This window comes from Melozone crissalis, unplaced genomic scaffold (genome assembly GCF_028551555.1).
Source record: "Melozone crissalis strain CALT ecotype California unplaced genomic scaffold, PUWL_Pcris_2 ptg000027l_1, whole genome shotgun sequence".
Classification (NCBI taxonomy): Eukaryota; Metazoa; Chordata; class Aves; order Passeriformes; family Passerellidae; genus Melozone; species Melozone crissalis.
The window spans coordinates 81966032-81991700 of NW_026535805.1; the positions used below are offsets into that span (position 1 = coordinate 81966032).

General features: G+C 38.9%; 1 protein-coding gene across 6 annotated transcripts in view; it reads left to right on the top strand.

The window, feature by feature from the left end:
- Window positions 1–25669, top strand: part of KHDRBS2 (KH RNA binding domain containing, signal transduction associated 2) — a 380960-nt gene that overhangs the window by 52034 nt on the left and 303257 nt on the right. For all 6 annotated transcript variants that reach the window (XM_054280510.1, XM_054280508.1, XM_054280507.1 and 3 more), the window contains exon 2: window positions 8886–9013. In XM_054280510.1, coding sequence (XP_054136485.1) covers window positions 8886–9013 — 128 coding nt within the window. The remainder of the gene's footprint in view (window positions 1–8885; window positions 9014–25669) is intronic.

Genomic DNA, 25669 nt, shown 5'->3' on the forward strand with positions numbered 1-25669 from the left:
GAAAATGTTGACAGCAGAAAGAATTGTGTAGATTTAATTTTTTGGTGGGCTGGACAGACTGACAAGAAGAAAATTATTTTTTGAAGAGTTTTGACATGACTCTTAAGTGTAGAAAAAGGATGTTTTTACTCTGGGGTGCCTAATTTTAATAGAAAAAATATATTCATTAGAGAAGTTTTGTAATAGGTGTCAAGGACTTTGAATAGAAATGTAATTAACATAATTTTATTGGCACTGTAAGAGTAAAGCAGAGAATACTGAAAAAGAGGTACTAACTTAGCTTTCCATTTTATAAATCCATGAAGGAAAAAGAAGCTACTCCCCTCAAAAAAATTACACATAAATGGGCTGACAATATTTCCAGAATTTTACATTCAAAGTCTGCAGATAGATCAAGATAAATTTTCATCGGGAATAATATCTCTAAAAAGATCTAGCTAGAAATGGGGTTTTGTCTCTGATACTTCTCTAGTCGGGGCCTCTTTTTGCATGACTGAAATATGCATGTTTTCTTCCAGTGAAGAGGAATGACAGACGTGTGTTACACAGAAGCAAGTGCAAGATTACTGTGTTAATGGTGAAAGGTAAAAATGAGGCATGTTTGAGGATTGTTACTGGAGGAGTTGAATAGCTCTATGTCTCCCTGGTTTAATTCTGTTAGCTCAGAGCAAAAATGAGTGGAAAATATATGAAGTGTCTTCTTGAAATGCTTTATTTTTGCTTTTTATCTAAGATCAGTGGTGCAGAAAAATTACCACTGAGATCCTTGTGCTCTGTGGAGGAATGCTGTTGATTATGGACATTTTATTTCCACTGGTGTAGTTGGTTGACACTGACTGGATGCCAGGCACTCAGGAAAGCCACTTGTTCACTCCCCTCTGCATCTGGACAGAGGAGAGAAAATTTAATGAAGGATTCATGGGTAAAGATAAGGACTGGGAAAAAACACCCATCAATTGCCATCAAAGGCAAAACAGGCTCGGCTTAGACATATAAAGTGAGTCTATTGCTAACAAAATCACAGCAGGATAATAAGAAGTAAAATAAAACCCTAAAACCACCTTCCCCCCACCCTGTCCCCCTCCTTCCCAGCTGTACCTCCTACCCCAGTGGCACAAGGAGACAGGGAATGGGAGTTATGGTCTGTTCATCATGCCTAGCTTTTCCTGCTGCTCAGGGACAGGAATCCTTCCCCTGCTGCACCATGGATCCCTCCCATGGGAGACCGTTTTCCCTGAACTTCTCCAGCATGTGTTCATCTCGCAAGAAGCCGCTCCCTGTGAACTGCTGCAATGTGAGTCCATCCCACAGGCAACAGTTGCCCTCAAACCTCACTTTTCCCTGAAGTGCAGTCCTTCAAGGATGGCCTGCTCTAGCATGGGTCCCTCTCACCTCAGGTCTTCCGTGTAGTCACAGCCTCCTCTCAAGTATCCACCTGCACTGGTGTGGGGCTCCTCCATGTGCTGTGGGTGGATCTCTGCATCCCGATGGATCATCATAGGCTGCAGGGGGACAGCCTGCTTCACCATGACCTTCACCACAGGCTGCAGAGGAATCTTGGCTCTGGTGCCTGGAGCATCTCCTGCTCCTCCTTCTTCACTGACCTTGGTGTCTGCAAAGTTTTTTTTCTCACATTTTCTCACTCGGCTCTTCTCTGGCTGCGATTACAACTGCCCCACCATTTTTGTTTTCTTTCTTCTTAAACACATTATTACAGAGATGTTACCACCATTTATAGTTGTCCCAACCTTGGCCAGCAGCATGTCCATCTTTGGAGCCACCAGGAATTGGCTCTGCCAAGCACTGAGGAAGCTTCTGGCAGTTTCTCACAGGAGCCACCCCTGTAGCTCCCTCTACTTCCAAAACCAGGCCATGCAGACCTAATACAGCCGGTCACAAGATCCTCTACTGCGTATGGCTTTCTGTAAGCAGCAGCACACGTTCCCCCGCGCTAAGAACACAGTGTGCAGCCAGCAGCAAAGCATTAAGGAACTGCCTGCTCTGTGTCAGGACAGCACTTGGGCTACCACTAGTGCCAAGGACCATCCTGGCGCAGATGAGTGACCCTGGAGTGTGTTGGCATGTTCCAGCTCTCAGGGCAGGATGGCGACAGACCTTTTTTGACATGTGCAGAAATGTACTCAAAAGCTGTGTAGCTGTAGTCCTGCGGCCACCATCTCTTGGTGACTCTGCTTGAGCAGGGGAGGTTGCACTAGATGGTTCTCTGCAGGTCCTTTCCTGCCTCCGTGGTTCTGTGGTTCTGTGACTCAAAACACACTCAAGCTAAGAAAGGCCCTCCAGATTTCATGACAGGGGAAGGTTTGAATGATTCCATATGCTCATGAAGGGCCAGATTTGTCTCTCACAAGTCAATTGTCCGTGTGGCAGCCACCTCTTTTCCTTTGGGGGATTTATCAGTGACTGCACAGAAAACTAACAAACCAAACACAAACATGAGGAGTGCAATGAATGCAATATCTCACTAAAGGCATTGGTTCTGTTTTTGTAGCATGTGTTGCAGGTGACCATTGTTTTTGCAGTTGGCAAGTAAAATTTTTCAGCTAAAGCAAAAGCAACTAGCTGCTTGTAGTGCTGTGAGCAAGTTGGAAGCTTGGTCCTGACCTGGATTCCTTCATGAGATTGTCTTAATGCTTCTTTTCTGTGGTGGTACTAGTCTTGGAGTGACATGAGGAGTGTACACAGTAGCGGCCGACTGTAGTTCAATACAAAAATTTAATACAGTTCGTCTTGCTCCAGTAATTAGTGTATTGCCTCTGTCTTTTTAAAAGACTCCTCTTTTTGCTCCAGTCTTACTTGAAAGTAACAGTGTTTGACACAACAATGTTTTTTGATGACTCTGGTAGTCTTTGGCCAAGGTCTGAAGAGCCTGTAGCCTGTAGTGCCACACTGGGCATTAAACCTGAGGCTTTGTACAGGGCATAGCATAGGGGCAAATTTCTCCATGAAGACTTTGGGGTTTATTGTTAAAGTCTTTAAAGAAGAAGAAGAAGAAGAAGAAGAAGAAGGAGAACCTTGTCAGAAGCTTTCTCCCAGACATTAGATTTGGATTGGTATTACAGGCAGTGCCTTTGAGATAGAGTAATTGTAAATTGACTTCACTGTTCACTGCTTCATTGTGAGAAGAGTGGTAACAGAAGTTACTCTGGGGGATGTTTGGGATAAAGTGTAAGAAAACAGATGTGGAAGGACAAGAGATTTCTTAATAAGTTGTTGATGTATTTGGCAAAATCAAGACAAAGTTGGTCACACTGTGGAAACCAAGTATAGATAGAAAGGTACCCCCATACAAAATGTTCAGTACCCCATTTTATACACAAGTGGGTACCATAGAACAGAATGATAAAAGCAGCAGTGAAGTGTTGTACCTGTTATCTTCCTAACCTGAAAAAGCTTTGTAAGGGCGTCTTTAGATTTTCAGATGCATTTTTTGATGGAGAATAGATCCTTAGCCCCAGGCTTGAGCATTTGATTTGACTTTATTTTTGCAATTGTTAGTAGGGGCTGTTTTTGTCTGAAGTAGTATAATTCCTGACACTGGTAAGAGGGCATACAGTAGTTGCCTTGTTGGCAGTGTGTCCTACTGTGCCCAGCATGGCTGCAGGACCTCCATGGGGATCACTTCTTTGCCACCTGTGAGTCAGTGAAATCAGCCTGGCCTCTCCGCTGATGGCCCTCACTCCACCTCATGGAGGTTAGAATGTCACGTTCCATCCTCCTTAGATTTTCCTGCACTGTTTGGTGCTGTGTGCTGCGGGACCTCCTCCGGGATTGGCTCCTTGTCACCTGTGGTTCGATGAGAGAAACTTGGTGTGCCTGCTGAAGGCGCTCACTCCTCCTTGGGGAGACATGGATGTCCGGTTCAATCTGTCTCTCAGAGCGTTCCATCCTCCTTGGGTTCTCCTTCAGGAGCAGTGGGCTGCGGAACCCCCCTTGGGTTCGGCTCCTTGCCACCTGCGTTTCTCTGTAGGAATGCAGGCGCCCTGGCTGTTGGCGCCTGCTCCTCCCAGAAGAGGCACGGATGAACCAGTCACCCCTTAGAGCTCGTCCCTCATCGCGTTCCATCTCCCTTAGATACTCCCTTAATGCTTGGCTGGAAGAGCTGCGCAACCTCTGCTGGGATCGGCTCCGAATCGCGTTCGGTTCTATGAAAGAAACCTGGAATTCCTGCTGACGGTGCTTACGCCTCCCTGAGAGGGCACGGACGCGCTGTTTGGTCCTTCGGCCCTTGTCACGACCAGTGCTTCGAGCCCTGCTCTGCTGCCGTCTCCTGCTCCTTGAGTGGTTGTAGCCCTGGGCCTGCTGGACCCTGGTGTGGTCATCACGATGCCTCCTTGGATACCTGCTTCGGCTCTTCTCTTGGGCCCTGCCACGGCTGCCCCCACGACTGCCTCCACAGCTGCCTCTGCGGCTGCCACCACGGCTGCCTCCACGACTGCCACCAAGGCTTCCTCCACGGCTTCCTCCACGGCTTCCTCCACGGCTGCCCCCACGGCTGCCCCCAAGGCTTCCTCCACGGCTGCATCCACGGCTGCCACCATGGCTGCCACCACAGCTTCTGCTGTAAGACTTGCGGTGCTGGCGTCCTGGGGAATTATGCTGACCTCTTTCCGCAGAGCACAACCCAGCTCGCTCTCCTTGAGTATGGCTGGCAGAGCTGATGGACTCCTCTACAGAGTGCACCTCAGAGTTACTGTCTCCCACCGTGTGGAATGTATGTGGGAAAGGTGACTGGCAATTCAGGCCCTCTGCTCTTCTGCGGAACCACTCCACCATGCAGTAAAAACAGAAAGGGTGCCAACGCCAGCTCATGGAAGGTTGGTCATTAATGCTGGCCCGGCAGATCGGGCAACTTAGGTTCTCCGAAGCACCTGGACGGGCAGCCCGAGATACCTGGCTGGTGCTGGCAGCAAGGGAAGAGGTGCCACTTTCTGCCAAGTCTTCCTCTGAGGCCATTTTGCCCTGCAAACTAAAGAGATAAGGTGATGTGTTCCCTGTTGCTGGGGACACAATCTGCAGCCAGCAGCAAAGCTACCGAAGTCGAGCCTTAAAGAACTGCCCACTCTGCCTCAGGCAGCACTTGGACTGCCACCCCAGGGACCATCCTGGGGCAGATGAGTGACACTTGAGTGTCTTGGCATGTTCTAGCTTTTGAGGCAAGATGGTAACTGACCTCTCTGATATGTGCAGGCAGGAGCTGGGAGCCTGGGAAAGGAATTCGTGGCCTCTCAGCAGCTGCAGACAGAGCCTGAGTGCATGGCAGATTGGGACCAGCACCACACCTGTCAGTGTGCTTGTCCAGCAAATCTTCTCTGTGCCCTCAGAAAGCACACAATGGGATGGGGATCCTTTTTCCCCCACCTTCAGATGTCTGTCCCCAGTGGAGGAGGCCAGACACTGTGGCCTTTCAGAGCTTCTCCAAGCATCCAAAAGGCTTGTTGTCACACGTGTCACAATGACTCCCTGGTGACATCGTGGGGCTTTTTAGGACCACACCCAGAAGACAGAAACTCCAGCCCTAAGGAATGAAGACTTCTAAGATAAATCTTACACAGCTGCTCCACTGTCAAGCAAAATCCTGATGCCATATTTTTCATATAAATTCACAGGTTACACTGATCATACTCAGCCCTATGTTTTGTTTTAGAAATAAACCAGCTCAAGGCATTTTTTACTCCTCAGTCAACTTTGCAGGTCAAAAGAGGTGATACTCCACTGGAGCAGTCTGTCCAGTGTGCAGCTCTCCAGTAGAGATGGACATAAGTAGAGATGGACATACTGGAGAGTGTCAAGTAAGGGTTCACAAGGATGATGAAGGGTCTAGAGCATCTCTTCTACAAAGATAGGGCTAGGAATGTTGCCTCCAGGCTGTTCAATCTGGAGAAGACTCCATAGGGGATGTTTTCCAATGTATACCAATAACTGAAAAGAAGGTACAAAGAAGACAGAACCAGGTTCTTTTCAGGGGTGCCCAGAATACAGAACTTCTCTCTGAATATTGGGGAACTTTTTTTACTGTGAGGGTGACCAAGCACTGTCAGGATGCTTGTGGACTCTCCCACCTTGGACATGATACTCAGAAACTGTCTGGCTGTGGCTATGTGCTAATTGGCACTGCTTCCTGGTAGATATCTGATGTCCCCAGTGTCCCTGCTGCCTTCTGCTGTAATTCTGGGCTCACAGCCTGGCCTTCATCTTGATCCCTACTCATTTGATTCTGTATTTCACCTTAAGTTCTGCGGGAGCTCCCCTGAAATGGGCTCTCTGTTGCCTTTCATTCCCTGGAGGAAACTCAACTCCCCACTGCTGTTTCCTGTGCCTCCCATAATAAGCTGGGACTGGCTCTTCTGGGTTTAGAGCTCAGCCCTTGTCATGGAGTGAAACCAATTAAAGTGCCACAGCTTGTCTCAGTTTTGGTAGATCAACAAACTCTTGTTCACATAAGTCTGATAAGCCCAGCTGACTTAGTCTTGCATTAGCTTCAGCAAAGACACCACTTTCATTTCAGAACTTCCATGTACTGTCAGTCAAAAACAAAGCACAAGGGTGGGGCTGGTTGCAAGGCCTGATATATGATTCAAAGTGGAGCATTTTGTCCTAACCTTTAGTACCCGTCCCAACTGACCATACAGACTTTTAAGTATCTTCAGCTTTCCAGGAGAAAGAGTTTAGTTGTTTATAAAGCCAATGTCATCCTTGCCTGTATCAGCAATAGTGTGGCCAGCAGGAGCAGGGCAGTGATTGTTCCTCTGTACTCAGCACTGCTGAGGCCGCACCTTGGGTGCTGTGTCCAGTTCTGGGCCCCTCACAAAGACTTTGGGGGGCTGGAGTGAATCCAGAGAAGGGCAGCAGAGCTGGGGAGGGGTCTGGTGCACAGATCTGATGAGGAGCAGCTGAGGGAATTGTGGTTGTTTAGTGTGGAGAAAAGGAGGCTCAGGGGGGAGCTTCATTGCTCTCTTCAAGTACCTGAAAGGAGGTTGTAGTCAGGTGGGGGTTGGTTTGTTCTCCCAGGCAAATAGTGGCAGGATGAGAAGAGACAGCCTCAGGCTTGTGTCAGGGGAAGTTCAGGATGGACAGCAGGAACCATGTCTTCACAAAAACAGTTACTAAGCGTTGGGACAGATTACCCTGGGGAGTGGTCAAATGACTGTCCCTGGAAGTACTTAAAAGATGTGTAGATGTGGCGCTTAGGGATGTGATTTAGTGGTGGACTTGGCAGAGCTTGATCAACAGCTGAACTTGATCACCTTAAAGGTCTTCTCCAATTTAAACTTCCATAGTTTATGTTATTCCATAGTTCTAATGGAATATATGTGTACATGTAGATTGATTTTCCCTACCTGCCTTTTAGAATTATCTTAGTGCTGTGTTCACAATACATTTGGGAAATTTCCTTTATTTCATTTAGTACTTACTGTGCTTGTAACACCTTTCCCTCTTTATGTGCCTTTGCCTCTCCCCTCTATACCCCCATAGCACACCCCTTTGTGTAATTGCATTGGATCTATTTTCAAAGACCTTTTTTTCTATTAAACTTGCCCAAAATGAGTATTTTACTTACTTAACTGATGCTTGCTGCTTTCCAGATTAATCTTCCACTGAATGCAACATACCACATTTTTTTATGTGTTCAAGTATTTTACAATAATGAAATGTTCTTCTGATGCTTTTAGTGATTGTAATTGAATTTAATCCTAAATTATTGAATATATATCCCATCTGAAGTCTTTTAGGTGTGTTCTCTGGGAGGTTTTAAAAAAGCTTATGACTGTAACATTAGAGAACTGTCTGCTGGTGCAGGCTTTAAATAAATTATTTGATCTCATAAAAGCAGCGTAAACATTTATTAACAAATCATGACATGGGCTGTTCTTTTCAACACATTTTATCTTTATGCTTGTTGGAAGTCAAAGAAACTTGTATGTGAATGTTATAGCATGCTGTGGCTGTGTTCCTCCTTTCCACTCTTGCTTTCCTATCCTTGAAGCAGCATGGTTCTGAGACCCACAGCTGTCCCTTTTCAGCTGTAATTCAGTTATAATTAGCTCATTATAAGCATTGCCATTTTCTGTGCTGTCAGCAATGTCACTGCTGCAAAAGCAGATTTTCAATAGTACCTGTGCTGTCAGGAAGCTCTCAGGCACTGTATATGATGCTCTTTGCAGGATGATGAATTCAATTATTTGTTATTATCCATTGGTTATAGAGCTTTAGGGAATAAAGAATTCAGAATTATTCTACCTGAGTATATTTGTATATTTTTTGGTTTTTTTTAATAGTGAAATTATATATATATATATATATATATATATATATATATATATGTATGTATAATGATCTTTATTGCATTTCTTAATTGAAGAATTGTTTTGAGCAAGAGTTAACTATTTCTTATCTTCTTTTGTATAACCTTTAACTAATTCAGAAGTATTTGAATGGAAACTCAGTAACAACAAGGAGTTTCTTCAGTTTTCCAGTATTTATACTGAAAGTTAGCTATTGCAGTTAGAATCCAGCTTAGTTCTGGCAGGTCACATTTACAAAAAGCATCGAGCTGTGATGATGTTATTCCCTTTAAAAGACTGACAGCTGGAATTGTAAGCCTCATCTATTCCTGCTCCTGCTGAGATCATTTGGCTTCCCTTTCAGCTGGGGAAGAATTAGTTGTGGAGTGTGACCTGTGGGCTGTCACCTCTGCCTCCCAGCACTGCTGAGAGTCCAGGTTCCCTTGAGGACAGCAGTCCCTGTCACCTGAGTGCAGCAGCACAGGTGTTCAGTGCACGGTCTGGGTCGGAATGTGTAAGCTTAAACTTCCTAAGGATGACACCACCATGTCACTGATTGTTCTGATTTGTGATATTTTTCAGAAATGGAAAAATTTCAGGGTTCAGAAGGCAAGAAAGAAGATGAAGAAAAGAAATATCTTGATGTTATCAGCAACAAAAACATAAAGCTGTCAGAGAGAGTTCTGATCCCTGTCAAGCAATATCCAAAGGTACTGTAAATCTAGTCTAACACTTGTTTAATATTTATTAATAAAATTATCAAAAAGTTGCACACAACCATTTTTATTGAGTCATAATATGCAGGCTTTGTGGTAGTAAAAAAAAAAAATCCTATATAAATGTACCTGTTACATGTTAGCTCTTACATGTTTTAACTTCTGTCTTGGGGCCTTTCAGAAAAGCAATTAAAGTGAATGAGATTTTTTTTCAAATTCAGGTAAGTTTTGATCTTATGCAAACTGCTGAGTTTTTTCTCAGTTTGTTTTTTCTTTTTTTTTCTTTTTTTACATATATAATCCTTTTATAAAATAAAATACCAGTTGCTCAAGAAAAAAAGGTTCCAGTAACTCCAAAAAGCTTCCTCTTAAAAGAGGTGGGGGATTTTCTGTGGTGTAGTAAGTTTTAAAAGATCAAGTGTCAGGATTACTGCAGGCTGTTCCTGACAATGTTCCTTGCTGTTGATAAAAGTCAAATGTTTTAGCATCTAAGACTTTCTTATTAGTTCTCATTGCTACATACTTTAATGCAGAAAAAGGATTTTATTTCTTGCAAAATTTAGCTGCTCATGGGAAGTTTTTGGTTTTATATTTTATAAGAGATTATTAGGTTTTTGGAACTTAGGTGTTTGTTTGGTTTTCTTATATAGTTTTTATTTTACATAAACAGTTATTCCAATAGTATTCATACTGAAATTATAAACATCTCTATCTCCAGTGTATTTTTTCCTTGCTGATTTATTATCACATGGTACATGGTTCACCATTAGCCTTGATTACACTTTGAGCTTTTTGCTTTATGCTTTCATCAGAGCAATAAATTACAATTGGTAAAAAGCTCATCAAACAAAATGAAAGGTGTAAAAAAAATTGATATTCAATGATTCCAGCTGACACTTACCTCCTGAGTAGTGAATATAAAACTGAGATAATGTAATAATCCAAATGTTAAAGACCTTAGGAACACATACAGTGCTATAAGGAATTACTTTCTTACTGCATAGCCTGAGGTGCTTTGCCTTGATTTGTGGTATTTTGTGTAAATGCTGTAGGTGACCTGAAGTTCTTATTCAGGATGTAATAGTGCTGTAACTTTGTAACAGCAGTGTGATAATTATTCAGAATACTGTTTGATGAAGGTAGTAGAATAAAAGACAAACTATTTAAAAGACAAAGCACTATCATCTATCCAATATAGCACCTGAATGTGATTAAATTAGCTTCATTTACTTTAATGAACGTTCCATATTAATGAATAGTAAAAGATATAAGGCATATTTTACAGCTTTTTAGTGGTGGAGCAAAAGAACTCAGTGTGATGGAAATGAAATACTCATTCAGTAATGCAGAATAATCTCTTGCAGGGTTTCTGTAGTTGATTTGCTAGCAATATTCTGTGCTTGGCATGGAATTATTCCCAGAACTACAGGTTTCCTGATACTGTCTCTAGGAACTATCTTTCAAGGACTGCATTTACACTTAGTATCAAGCAGCTGATTGCTGTGATCTAGTGTCTTGTCTTTTCTGGATAATTGTATACATTAGGCAAATCAGCACACAGCAGTTGCTTCAGCTTGCTTTATAAATAATGAAAAAAAAAGTAGAAAATATTTAGGAGGATTAGTTTTATATATTTGGTAGAATACGTTAATAATAGCAGTTGATCAGACTTGTATTTATAAACAGCCAAGACAATTACAATATTATTTCACTTAGGAGTAATTTCAATTTGAAAGATCATTGTTATAAATCATTTATTCATTGTTTGCTGATAAGCTTTTTTGGGCAGTGCTAGGTAAGCAGCATTCTGTAAATATGCAGAAAGTGTCCAAGTGTATAAAATTGTTGAAAAAATATTCTGCCCAGTTAAAAACCATGTAAAACAACAGTTTACAGGCTCTGTGTTTAGGAATGAGCTCTTGGAAAACATCTGCACTTACTTTAACTTCATGTAAAAACACAAATTGCTCCAAGGGAACCTTTGGCCTAAAAACTTAATATGGTCTGTAGGCTAAGCTTCAGTGACAGCTGTAGAGCCAGCAGCAGCATTTTAAGGTTTGAGCAAAAGTTAACACAAAAGGCTTCTAGTGGCTAAATTGTTCTTGAAGTTGCAGAATAAGCCTTATGAAATTGTCTCTACTCAAGTGTCCACAGTCTGGTGCAGACAACAGGAAAAGAATATGAAAGGCTGTGATTAGCAACAGCTTTCTTATGTTACCAGCTGGTAAAGGCACAAGCCTCTTTTCTGTGCTCTAAAACAGGAATTTAAAATAGAGACGGGGTGTTAGTTGTTACTTCAGAATTGATCTTTTCTGAGATGAATTATCTTAAATACCAGCAGCCCTGGTAAAAACAGCATCTCATTTACACACACTCCACTATGCAGCAGATATTTTTAATCCAGTCAAAATTTCTCTTGAAACAGTGATACAATGTCTTTGTTGATCCATCTTTCTGTCCCATAAGCCTTTTTTTTTTCAAACTTTCATGATGTGTGAATTCCAACTAAGACTTGCATGAAAATACTTCAGGGTTTGTTTAAAAAGACTTCAGCACAGATCAGTGTGAATTTATTTCTAATACATCAGATATGGGAAAAGAGTGGGTTATTTAAAAATTTAAAAAAAACACAAAAATCTGAAATTATCTTGTTGCTGAAAAACAAAAGTGATGGTTTAGACACTTGGTGGGAAACATTGTCATTTGCATGGCAATTCAGATTTTTGCCATTTACTTCTTGCAGTTTGGCTTTTGCTGTTTACTATAATTCCTACCTTTTTCTGTGATAACTTTTTTAAGGAGCATCTAAACTGGGCTTTGGAAATTTGTTCCTTTGCATGGTTTAAGAATTTGAGAGCTTGTTTAAAGCCTCAGCTTCATGTAGCACAAAAAATAGGAAGTTCTTGTTTGCAAACTCGTCTAGTACACATTGTAAATTAAAATATTGCTGACTTTGGTGAAATTCTTCCCTCATTATCCCTGCCTTCAGCTTAGCTGGGTTTCAGCCATTTAGGAATAGCTCAGCTTGTTAATTTCTTTTGCTTTCTGTGAGTGCAGATATATGAAGTAGCTGATGAGTTAAAAGTAAGCAGTATGTGTATAAAAGTCTTAAATACTGCAGTGCATCTGTCTTGGTTTGACCTCAGCCAGCAACCAAGCCCCCTACAATACTCACTCACTCCTGCACCCTGGGATGGGAGAGAGATGGAATAGTGACAGTGGGCTGAGACAAGAGACTTTAATAGCAAAAGCAAAAGTTGTGCATGGAAGAGAAGCAAAATCAGGAATGTCTTCACTGCTTCTCATGGATAGGCAGGTGTTCAGCCTTCTCCCGGGAACAGGGCCCATCATAGCGAATGGTGACTTGGGAAGACAAATGCTGTCACTCCAAATGTCTCCTCCTTTATGTGCTGGGCATGACACTGCATGGTTTGGGATATCCCATCGGTATTTGGGGTCAGCTGTGTGTCTTCCCAGCTTCTTGAGAGCCCCCAGCCTCCTTGCAGGTCAGGTGGGATGAGGAGCAGAAAAGCCTTGACACTGTAAATGCTGCTCAGCAATATCAAAAACTTCTGTATTATATGAACATTATTTTCAGCACAAATCCAAACACAGATCCAGACTTTGAAGAAGGTGATCTCTACCCCAGCCAAAACCAGCACGGCATCTGTTACTATTTTAAAGATTCAGTGCCAAATATTGTTAGTTTATATTGTTTTATGCTTCATCAACTCCTGTCTTCAAGCAAATAAATTAGACAAACTCAGCAGTGCTAAAGAATTCATTGTGAAGGGTGAACTTTTCTTTTTTTATTCTGTCTTTAACATCTAACTCAGACAAGTAACATGATTTTTATTTAGCATTCTCATTCTTTCATGTGTTGTTTTTCTCAAACGTGATAGTTGCTGTTGTGCTTTCAAAGCAACTGCTGTAATATTAATCATCTGCAGGTGATTTGTGTGTTTTGTTCACTTTTAAGTAAGATATGAAGAATAAGATATATTAATATGTCCATTAAATGGAATGACAAGAATATAGAAAATTGCTAAGGGAAGTGGGACCTGGGCTGTTAGTGAGCTGAATGAGTAGCCATGACTTCTCTCTGTGATTTATATTGTTTTAATGAAATAAGTACCTTGTTGTTGCATAAGGCAGGAGGAACATTTGATCTGTCCCTAATCCTGTAGATGTTTCAGGAGATTATAAAAACTCCAGCATTTTTATTAAAAGGAATAAGAGCAAAGTATCTAACTACAGAATGGAGATTTTTACTTGCCTTGCCAGTGTTTTTTCCTCCTATGTAAGACAAGAAAAGCCTTTATACTTGGCAAGATTCTGGAATTTAGACTGATGCCAAACTAAATCTAAAGATTACACTGGTTCAGTATTTCAACTGAGTTCTTTAAAGAGAAGCCTGAGCATTGGAAGGCAGAAAATTATTAATTTACATGAATTATGTTGTACTGAGATTGATCCTGCAAATAGTTGTATAAATAAAGAATGCTTTCTCATATATCTTGAAAGATTTCTATCCCTACCTGGTCTCAATGAAATAACTGAATATGCATCTTTGTAACAAAATAATGCCTTTAACTTTATAAATGTGTGGGGAAGTTTAAAATTTCCTTTGTAGTTGAGGCCAATTAAATTTTCAAATTAAAGTGTAACTGTCACTCAGAATCTCTGATCTACACAACACCAGGAATAATAGGGGTAACAACTTCTTTAGGTACTGTGTTTAATCTGGCATTTATTAGTATTTGATTTTTCCATTAAATGCCAATTTCTGGAGTCACTGATATACAGAAAATTATTCCAGAAAATTTATATAAAGTGTACTTAAGATTCATAAAAATCTAATGAAAAGATACTGAAATAAATTCTATTCAGTGATGAAATACCAGGCCCTATTAAGCACTCAGATATTAGAAGAGGGGTCTTTTAAGTTTTCTAATATCTCAGTTCTGCTTCTTACCAAATTCCCTATTAATTTATAATTTCAGTTTTGATAATTATATTTTAGATAGATCAGCAGAAATATGTCAAAATTCGAATTAAATTTTTTCAGTATTGTTGACTTTTTTGCTTCAAATAAATTGCTATAACCAACATATTTTCTTTAAATCACTTCTGTATGAACTGTCCAACTAATTCTGAAAAGTGAAATGAAATATGTGAACACTTGAAGAGAGGAAAGTTGGAAAAGTAGTTATCTTCCTGTACTTAAGCTGAGAGAGGAGGCAAAACTTCTCAAACCTCAAAACTCATTCTACTTCTCTGAAATTTTCTTGCAAGTGATGCAGTTCTACTATCCGCTGCAGTTTTTCAGTATTTCTGATTGTACTCAAGACCCAAAATAGATACAAGTCTTCTGTTACATTTAATGACGACACATATATGGACAATCTAGACAAATACTTTAATTGTACTTTCAGTAAAATACATGAAGAAATATCACACAATTTGTTTTTCCCCCCTGACTTACTTAGGCTCTGATTTTTCATCCATCTCTCTACTTACCTTTTCCAGGTAAGTTCAGGAAATGAACCCTGAGTTTAATGGTTCTAGGGCCAATGCCAATCTTGTGGAGCTCTTGAATGGTTGCAATACCTTTTATTATATAAAAATAACTTCTGTCCCTATTTTCGTTAATGTTTTATTTGTTTTTATAACACTGCTGTTGAAATCAGCTCTGACAGTATTAACTGCCTTCTTTATCGTGCTGAGAAATGCTGCTCTGTACAGACCTATTTAAAAATTGTTTCATAAAATGGTTCCTGACTGCAGGGAATAAAGAATATTCCAGATGGAATTTAGAGATTTGCCTTTCTGTTTCATTTAACTATCCATGGCTTTATAAATCTTTAGCAGTGTAATTAAAACAGCATTAACATAGTTAAAAACAAGTAGTACAAAAAAATATTCCCAATATTAGGGCTTCTTTCCCTACCTTTGATTGCATGATGGTGAAAGATTTCTCATGAGGTATCTTCCCTTTATTTATGCATGAAAATACATAGTCCAGCCTTCATCCTTTATTGTTTTCTTCCTAAACTCATTCTTGAAATTACAGGCAGGGACACAAAATTGCTGCTTAGTGATTTACTGGGAATTACTCAGTGCTGTTAGAGTGGTATTACCTTCCATATTTCAAGGCAGACTTTTAGAGTGGTTGGAATTTACCATTTCGTATTGCAGAGCACTCAAAGGCCAGAACTAAGATGGAAACACCCTTTGTACTTAATGCATTTTATAGGTACACTGGTCTTTCTCCAAGGTGCTGACAGTCTAGGAAACACAATGTAGGTAGAAAATGGGACAAATAAAAAGATGAGCAGGAGAAGGTTGGTAGCTGGTAGCAGCTGTGTGAAATACAGACAAGTCCTAGCCACTCCCCATTGGGAATGTTGGTCATGACTCATGTTTTCTAGGCCACCAAAACTCTTACATTCTTCTCTGTTATTCTTCATTATTCCTGTTTGAGGGGGAAGGAAAAATATAATTTTTAACACCACTTTAATAAAATAAGTGTGAGAGTGGGCAGGAATTCACCCTGCTTAAACCAACAGCTTTAGTCAGGAGCATAATTTCATGTTAATAATGCACTGGTTGTGTATGATTTATTGTGGACATGTGCTCAGTGTACACCCAAAGATACCTGGGGTTTTCTTTGTAATTACAGCAGCATTGTTTCTTTCTCTGCTCTTGGTATTAATGGATTATTTGAGGGCTAAATTTTTTCTTCAGTATCATCAGTACAAATTCAGTATTTTCAAAGGAATCTGCTTTTGGAATCTGAGGGGAGTTCAGCAAGAAAGTCTGTTGATGATTTAAGATAAATAGAATTTACCTCGCTTCCACTTAATCTATGTTGCTTCTTAAGGAAAAAAAGATAGTGAACAGTAAAAATTAAACTTTGTGTCTAAATACACAGTGAATCATATCTACTAAAGCTTTTAAATTGGACCTGTGCTTTGTGAGAAGTGTAAAGCAAGCTGTTGGTTAGAGTGAGATTTTTCACAGTACCTTTGACTTCAGCAGGAGCAGAACTAAGCCAGTGATTTGTGTACTGATCAAAAAGCTCACCTATTTGTGATCAGGTTTGGATGACTTGTTACTACTTTTTTTTCCTTCTAGGTTTTAACAGGATAGCTGCCAGTTACGTTAGTTAACATTTATAACATCAACATCTTAAAATTGCAGGGCAGTAGAGAAGAAGACTTTATGGCAAATTGGTTCTATTGTGTGTCTGGGCTTTTCTATGTCCTTAGAAATTCAAGTTTGAAAAACTCGTAATGTGTGCAAGCAATAGGTAGAGCATTGTAGTGCTATCAACACTTCTTCTAGCACAAATCCCTAACACAGCACCTTACTGTCTGTAATGAAGAAAATTAACTCCAGTCAGCCATATCCGATACAGCCTTTCCATTTGAAATGCTGCTATCACATAGGATGTGAGATTTTACTTATTTTAGTTGTGGTACTATTTAATATACATATTTTTAATAATAACAGTAATATTTTTAGTAAGAAAATATAGTGCAGCATAAATGTCATGATTTTTTTTAATGTTACAGTCTCATGTGTTAGCAGAGAATGAGTTATCAGTAAACTGATAACTTTAAGTAAAGTAGGGTTTAAAGAAGGTTTTGAAAGCTTGTTAAAGTTGCTGTTAAAACAGTTACTTCCTTTCAAACATTGAAAAAATATCCAATATTTAAAGGAAAAAATGCACATCCGGTGCTTCAAAATTGCTGCAACGGGTAGCTGCTGGTCATATTTTCCTATACCTCCATTATTCTAGTCTAAACTGATTAAACATTTTGTAACTGAAGAATCTATGTGGGCTAATCAGTTCTTGAAAGAAAAGATATTGTTTTGTCTTACACAGACAGTCCTGAAGTATGTTTTTACCTCTTGAAGCTGAAGATGAAATCTGTTTTGTGGCTTTTCAGGCTTTTTCCTCTGTTCAAGTAGTGCTACAAGGTCACTTCAAAGTAGTCATTAATGTAATTTCTAATAACTCTCATCTAATTTTTGAAAATTACTTATAAAATATTAACACAAGAGATAATACTCTGCCTTGATCCTTTTACAGTAGACCTGATGACTAGACAGGAGGTAATAGAGCTCATCATGAACAGTTCAGATTTCAGGGGTACCTAAGTACACAAGCAGTTCCTTGAACTTCAGAGCTAAGGAAGCTTTTTGAGTGTGTCTGTGTCTTTTGCTTAGCTGTGAGCTATGATTTGATGTTTTGCTGATGGGTAAAATGACAAAAATTTTGTCTTCTATGGATTTACTGATCTCCTATGGCATGAGCATATGGCACAGCCTTTGCCTCAGTTTGAACACGTTCTTCTCTCCAGCTCTATGTGTTCTCCCAACTTCAAAGATCTTACTTGTCTTTGAAATAGCTTCCTCTTGCAAACTGAGCTGAAGTCAAGCTCTGAGGTCAATAGTTACTAGGGAAAAACACTGCACAAGGTAGATGTTCACCTTGCCTTGATTCCCTGTGAAGGGCTCGGAAATTACATGGCCCCATGGGTCACGTTTGATTCCTCACATAGGAGAAGGCCAATTACAGCAACAAGGACGTACAAGCAGCCTTCTCCAGGGCCTGTGTGCCCCAAGCAGAGTGACTGTGAATTTTCTGGACCAGTTAGTTCAGTGATGAGGTTTTCTTCCTCTTGAGGACTGGCCTTTGAATAGTTTTATAACTCCTTTGCAATGTCATAGATTTTGGTGGCTTTCTCTAAAGCTTCCCACACATAATCAGAAAACTTTAAAAGATCTTGATATGTGGAGGAATATGGAAATAAAAGAAATTTTTGCTGAAAATGCTCTTACTTGCTGAGTTGCAGCTATTTAGCCTAGAGCATGTTTGACCTCAGCCACCTTCTTTCCTGTTTTGCTTTTTACTCACACTGGGTAAACAAAACAAACAGGTGACACTTCCACATAATACAAATGCAAAGGATATGCTCTAAAAGCGAAGAAATCTGTTTCATAAATGTATCTTTCATGTTTTTATTAGAATACATACATATATATGTGTGTGTTTGTATTTTATACAAACTTATTAAAAATGTGCCTTCCATTTTTACCCTACATAGCTTGGTAGTAGGATCAATATATAAACATTTCCAGGAGCACAAAGAATCAATTGCAAGCACGTTCACTTGATAGAATTAGATTTTCTATTAACAGTAGAACCACCAATTTATCTGTGGTTACCACAGGTTATCTGTGGGGTTTTTAAACTGTTACATATCTGTGGTTTGGGATTGTGAGTCAGAAGAAAAATACTACACACTGGGAGGAAACCATGGCATCCCTCTTTCATTTCAAGAAATGTAGCAATTCATTGTTCTGTCACTCACATGTTCTTAAAAGAAGACAAGGAGGAGACAATTCTTCTGTCACTTTTCCTAGATATGAAGTCACAGTTTTGTTCCAACAGGATGAGTTTAGAACAGGTGACAACTATAGCAAAATGTGTTTCCATCTACCTTCTGAGATCATAATCCTGTTACTGAGATAAGGAGTGGGTAGCACTAAGGTAAATATTGTCACCTATGACTTACTCTACTACCACAAATGTTCACCATGGCATACATAGCATAATTGCACACCACTTGCTCACTAATCACTGGTTTCCAAGCTGCTAGACCATCTACTGATGAGAGAAACTGTTTATTGTCTATGTCAACTCAGCGAGAGAGAATTAGATCTTCTTCACCAGGTTTATTTTACCCAAGGAAAATTCACTGAAGCAATGCTTAATGCAATATTAAAAGAAAAATTACACTGCCTATAGAGAATTGTTCAGTAAGATAATAAGATAAAACACGTTTCTCAGAAGTTAAAGAAATCTTGAATAAGTTATTTCTCTGTGATTTATTGAGAAAAAAAAAACCTGATCGGTAGCAGAAACCAGAAAAAGCCCTTTTTACTGAAAGAGAGCAATTTATTACTGCTTTTACCAGCAATAAATTCTTGCATTTTTTAATTTTTTTTTATTTTTTCCTTATATACCTGGAATATTGTTTCAGATTTTATAGCCTTAGGCTGCTCCTTATCACATTGCTTTAAATACTTCATTTTATGATTGAATGAAAGTGGAATTTGGAAGAAATAGAATTCTTTCTGTGTAAACTGTAAAACTTTATCTCAGTTACTCACATAAGTACCAGATACTGTAAATATGTAACTTTAAATATAAATAGGAAAGCGGATGTTTAAGACCATGTTTTATGTCATGTCCCAACATGATGCAAGTGCTTTTTTGTTTTGGTGATTTTCAGACCCAGGAGTCTGCATTCTCGGTGAAGCATGTCCAGTGAATTGTCTTATTACCTAAAAATAACCAAGATACTGAAGTGGGCAGGTTATCTGCAGATTTCCAAGGTATCCAAGTATTTCAATAGATATCAGAAATCACAGCATATTTTTCTAGATAAATGTATTCACATATGAAACTTGAAACACTGATGTTTGGTGGCTTTATTGCCAAAACATCACGTGACATTTGCTGCTTATGGTTATGCTTATGAAACTCTCTTCTTACTCGTGATACTATTTAGATATTTATTTAATGGAAACCTCAGTTTTCCAGAAAACCCTGATATCATGTCTGGGTGGGAAGGTAGTGAAGATGGTGATTATATACAGCAACTGTTGTCTCTAAACTTTGCAAAAATGAGCACTTTTAAGTCTAAGCATATAAATCACATTTCGGATGGGTTTTGTCTTCCTGAATTGTCTTTAGTTACAAGTTTGTTATGTTTGCGATTTACACCATGTAGCAGACACAGGAGTTACAAAATTTAAAAGTAATTTAAAATTTAAGCTATTTTTAGGAAAGTGTCACTAATGAAGCCGTTAACCACTGTGTTAACGGCTCCTGGAAGAGTCACTAACATAGAGTAGAATTATAAACCCTGGAATGAGGGGTTCATAATGTAAGTGCTGACACTAATAGAACTGTAGCACAGAAGTGGTGTCACTGTAATTAGCTTAGTGCTAGTACAAATCATGTTTGATTATTCTTCCAGCCTCTGCAAGAAGAGATAGTTTATTTCTTTCAGGTATAATTGCGTTTGTCACATTTTTTTGATATTGCAGAAATGATACAAGCATGAAAAGGCAAGATGACTTTCAGAGCACTCAATATCCTGTTTTTTGGAATATCATTAGAGGGAAGAGATGATGGGGAAAAAAGCGGAAAACAAAAACAAAGCTTTCAAGTTTTCAGATATTTTCAGTCTCTTATTTTTTAAGGATTCCTTTTCAGAAGAAAATAGTAGGATTATGGGTACAGAAAAAGTGTTCTCTCATGGATATACTGGCAGGATGACATACAGGGAGGAGGGAATCTCTACAAATCCTCTCATTATTGTTCTTCAATGAAGAGAGAAAATTCTATTTTTGTTCCCTAGGAGCAGATTACCAGAACACGCCATGTCTCTGCAAGGATGTGTTTTGTTCGGCTCAAGCTCACAGACCAAGTGCCTGGAGTCAGTTGTGTCTGCAGGAGCAGAGCTAGGTGCATTAGTGTTCCACAATACTGAATTTGTCCTCTTGGTCTGAAAGTTGACTCAGACTGCTCTAGAGTCAAATTGCAGAGATTTTCTTCACATTCAAGATAAGGGATATGTAGGCTGGGCAGGGAATGATGATGGCGCAACCAATGTGTTCATCTGCTGCCAGTGGAAAATGATTGCCTACATTTCTGTGTCTAATTTTAATTTTCCAAATATAAGGAAGACACAGACAAATGAGTTCAGAGGAGGACTGCCAGGATCACCAGTGGCTGGAGCACGAGCTCTGTGTGGAGAGGCTGAGGGAGCTGGGCTGAATAAGCCAGGAGGAAGAGTTATCTCCAGAGGACCCAAGGGCTGCCTCCCTACTGTCTGCCGGGAAGGTGTTGAGGAGACGCTTCACAATGGTGCACCTCTGCACCTGCAGAGGCAGCAGGTGTAGCTTGGAACAAGAGATGTTCAGACTGGATAAAAGGAGAAACTTTATCAGCATGGGAACAGTGAAGCCAAGGAGCAGGATGCCTAGAGAGGCTGTACAGATAGAGGGCATTCAAATTGTACTTGGCTGCAGCCCATTAAAACACAGTATCTTTAAACTGGCTTTTGCAGAGTTTTTTAGGAGGTTTTCATTTTTTTAATCTCCAGTAATCTAGTTGCAATAGCTCTGAGTTCAAGAAGAGATTGCCAACTGAAGACTCGGATTTCTGAGTGGGTTGAGTAACTTCAGTGCTCTTATATCTTTCTTGTTAGCACTACACAAGTAGTGAATTTAGAAGTGATTTAGATATACCAAGAAGTGCTTACAGGTATAGAAATACTCTTAGTTCTATCCAGGATACCCTTTTACTAGGGTTTTAGATAATTCAGAAACTCAGCATTTGAACCTAAGAAATTAATAAAAGGGGGAAAAACCCCATTTTTTTTTCTCCTATTATCAAAAAGTGGCATTCAAAACAGAGAGAGGAATTAATAAAAGTGATGCCAGTATAAAGAGCTATTTATATAGCATAGACTTGGTTTCTTTCATGTAAGAGCTGGCAAGAGAAAACTGCCAAACAAATCACTTTTAATTGCAGATATTCAATGCAATGAAGAAACAAGACTGTTTTTAAATAATGTATTATTTATTTGCATTTTTAAGGTATTAGGAATGCTGTAATCTCAAAACACCTTTATAGTCAGATAAGGAAACAAATGCTAATAACAAGAGACATCTATTCATTTGAGCTTTCTCTTACAAATGATATCATAGGAGCTGAATTAACTGGTACCAGAAACTTCGATAGCTATGTTCTGGGGAAGCAGACTCAAAAATAACTTCTGAGAAAACAGTTTAACTTTTTATTGGTCACTGATCAGTGTGATCAGTCATTGAAGTACTTCGGAAGCGATAAAAAATTCTGTTTATGCAGAATTTGCCCTTTCACGCTTTTCGTGTTTGGCTAAGGGTACTACTGGAACAACAGTAGGACAAGTCCCTTCATCCAGTCAGAGAGAGATGGAAAAGAAGGGATTCTTCTAGAAAGGATTCCCCCTCAGCTATGTCCCCTGCATTTCCCCAAAACCCACATGTGAGCACACTGTTAGGTGTACCGTTTTCAAGGGAGGCACTCAGTAAAAGTGCATTTTTTTTTAAATTGAGAGCATTTAACGCTGCTTGTAGGTTGGTGTTGAAATGTTCCCTCATCCTTCTAAAACCAGAAGCTTCCTTAAAGAATTAGAAAAAAAAGGTTTTTCCAGGTAAATTATTTAATCCTAAATGTTTGCATGTAAAAAGGTTCCCTAAAAGCACCATTTTGTCTTTTTTTTGTCTTTTTTTTTTTATTAGTAAGCTCACAACGTCTACTCTAAAGGTAGTGAAATGGAAACATCTAAGAAAAGGTAGTTTTTGCACTCTTGGGATTACCACCTTAATATAGAAACTGCTCAAAAACATTGAAAGCCATTGTAAAAGCCTCTCCAGCTCAGCTGTTGCTCTGACTGTGCTTGTTTGAAGATGCGAGCTCTATTTACCTACATATCTTATACATCTTGCCATCAGGACTTTTATTCACTGGTATTTGCACATTTTCTGAAAGCAGAGCCTCACACGTCCACTTTTCTTTCCAAATTTCTGTATAGAATTAAAGAAAGTCACTATGGATTAAGAGATACTTGAAACCAAATGTTTGTTGCATGAAGAATGCATACGTGTGCACACACGTAGGAGGACCTTTTAAGATGAGCGATCCACGTGACAAAATGTGGTTAATTTTATCATCATCACCATGGGAAAGATTTGGGTTGCATAGAGACAGTACGCAAGGATTGCATAAACTTCTAAACATATCATAATAAGAAAACTACTTTATAAATGTGTAGTACTGTCCTGTATAAAAACAAACAAAATGTGTAACATTAGGCTTTTGTAAAAAGATAACTTTTTTCCCAAAGGAAATATGCTCCTAAGTTTTTATTGTAAACCGTGTTCTTATGTTTAGAAAGCTGGATCACTATCAGCTCTGTTGTCTTACCTCCCCCCTTCCCTGCCTCAAAAAGCTATATATGGCTTTTCCCTGTGAAAGAAAATAAAAATCTGTTTTGCTTAGAGGTCAATTTCCCGGTAAAGGATGATGGGGATGTGCTGATAAGGTGTAGAACAAGCTACTTAATGCATTTAAGAAAGGCATGTGAGCCATATTACAGCTGCTACAAACAAGGCTTGGAACAGACTAAAGAGAGTTGTAGAGTTATCTTGAATTACAGTTACCATGTTGTTTACACCAGCAGCACTTATGCTTGGTCTTTTCTGGCAGTCACTGTTAACTTCAGTTGTTACTTGAAGAATTCTTTAGTACTTTGGCAGTAGTGGCTTCAGTGTTGCTAAGGGTCAAGCTTCAGTTTCAAATAACTTGAGTTTTTTTTTCCCCTGTGGGCTAGTTTGAAGCTCTCAGTTTATGCTGTTGTAAAGGTGGTGTTTGTATGTATAAAAAAATTCTGGAAGTTATTTTGTGATTTAATTGCTTCTTCTTCACTAACTGTGTAGTGTGTTTTTATCAGTGTGATTAAATAGATATAGCAATGCAAAATGTGTATTTTTCTACCTGTCTCCCTTTCCCCTTTCTTTAAATGATGCTCTTGGACTGTTTTTGTAGCTATGAAAGACACATCCAATGCACAGTACATTCATGATACCTACATCTTGGATATGACATCCCAAAACCAAACTCCAGGTTTTACAGGAGAACAAGACTGGGCAGGTTTGAAGTACTTGGATGGATGGGATGTTTTTCCCTAAATCAGAGATTCTATTGCCAGCTGACCATAATCAGGTGTCCTGCAGTCATCACTGCTCTTTATTTTTTACAGAGAGTGATTACATCTGTAATGGTTCATAATATTACTTATATTTGGATTAGTAGCCTGCAGGAACTTTTTCTCTTTTATCACATTTCTGTTTTTAAAATATATGATGTTTAAGGAAAAGAAATGCTAAAACTGTAGTGCTACCTATTATGTAGCACTATTTGTGTATGAAGACTGCATTTATGTCATAATGTGAACAAATGAGTCACCAAGGACGCTAACCACAACCAAGTTTGTTGGGTTTTGGGGAAATGGTTTTCTTACTCAAATAAGATCTCTGTGGAAACAGATACTAGTCAAAAGCAACACTAAAAATAAATATTTCTCAAGTATAACTGCTTGAGATAATTGGCAATTCAGAATTTCATAGTGGCATTGCAAGGATTTGTATATATTTTTGATTTTTATGTGATCTGTTTAGTTTCACTGAAGACATTGGGAGCATTCTTCAGATGCATAAAAATAGATTGTTTTTTCTAGAATAAAGACTTCACTTACAGCAAGAAAAGTGCAAAAAAAGGGATTCTGTAGAGTCTGCTGTGAGTTACTGTTCACGCTTACTGTAAACACATTCTCTTCAGCAGTTAATTTCTGCCTGAAAGAAATAATTGTAGCATCAACACCTTATTCTGCTAACTAAAGTAGCCTAAAATCTGTTGGAAAATAGAGTCTCTAACATGAATGAGTAAATTAGAAGTGTTTTTTCTTCAGTAAGTACCCTGCTTCTCATTTTCTGAACAATTGCCTCATTCATAATTTTTAACTAGGAAGATCGGGGAAAACACAGGCTATTTCTGGTGCACAGTCTGGTGCTATATCTGTATGTAAGAAGTATGTGTGTATGTAAGAAATACGTATAACTTCACTTTCTCTTCAAGTTTCTTAGTTTTGCAGACACTGTAGTCTGTTAATTACTCAAGAAATGAGCTGAGTTGAAGTGGGTGGTGTATTAGCCAGTAAAATGGTTTACAATGAAAACCAGCACATACAGGACCCAGAAGATACTGTGATATTCCTATTAACTGCTCATCTTAATTTTTAGGCAATTTTTAATTACAATTTTTCTGCAAAACTCATTTATTACTGTTATATAGCTTAGAAGGAAAATGAGGTACTCTGTTGTGGTGGGGAACTGATCATGGGCACACTCTAAATTTTTCCTTGGTGACAGGAGGAATATTCTCAGAAATTTATGGAAGAATAGCAAGAACAGTATTTCAAACAATTATTATCAACTAACTCTGCAATAAGTCATAAAAGAAAATAGTGTACTGGTTTTAAATTAAAAGAACATTAAAAAATTAAAACATTATGAGAAAACAAAGAAAAATTTTACAGTTTTTCTCTCCAGGTAATAGCCAATGGCTATTTTGAAGCTTGCAGGATTTTTTTTGAGGAGTCTGGTTAGAAGAGGTGGTAGATTTCATGTGAATTGTTATTACTGTGTTATTCTGGCATCCAGTGTATTTGTCAAGTTTTAAATGAAATTTTCAACTCAGGAAGTTTAAGGTCATCATTTGACATACATCTTGTGTTAATTCAAAAAACAGTGAAAAGTGGTTGTTATTGTATCCATCTGTAGCAGTGGAAAGCAATTTTAGTAGGCTTAGGAATAAATACATATAAGATGATACACATTTTTCAACTGAGTCTGACATCTGACTTCATGAATAAAAAAGACCCTATTAATCATGAGGTGATAGAGTCACACACATTGTATTTATCATTCTTGTTGGAGAGTAAGTTGTGTCTTGTTGATGTT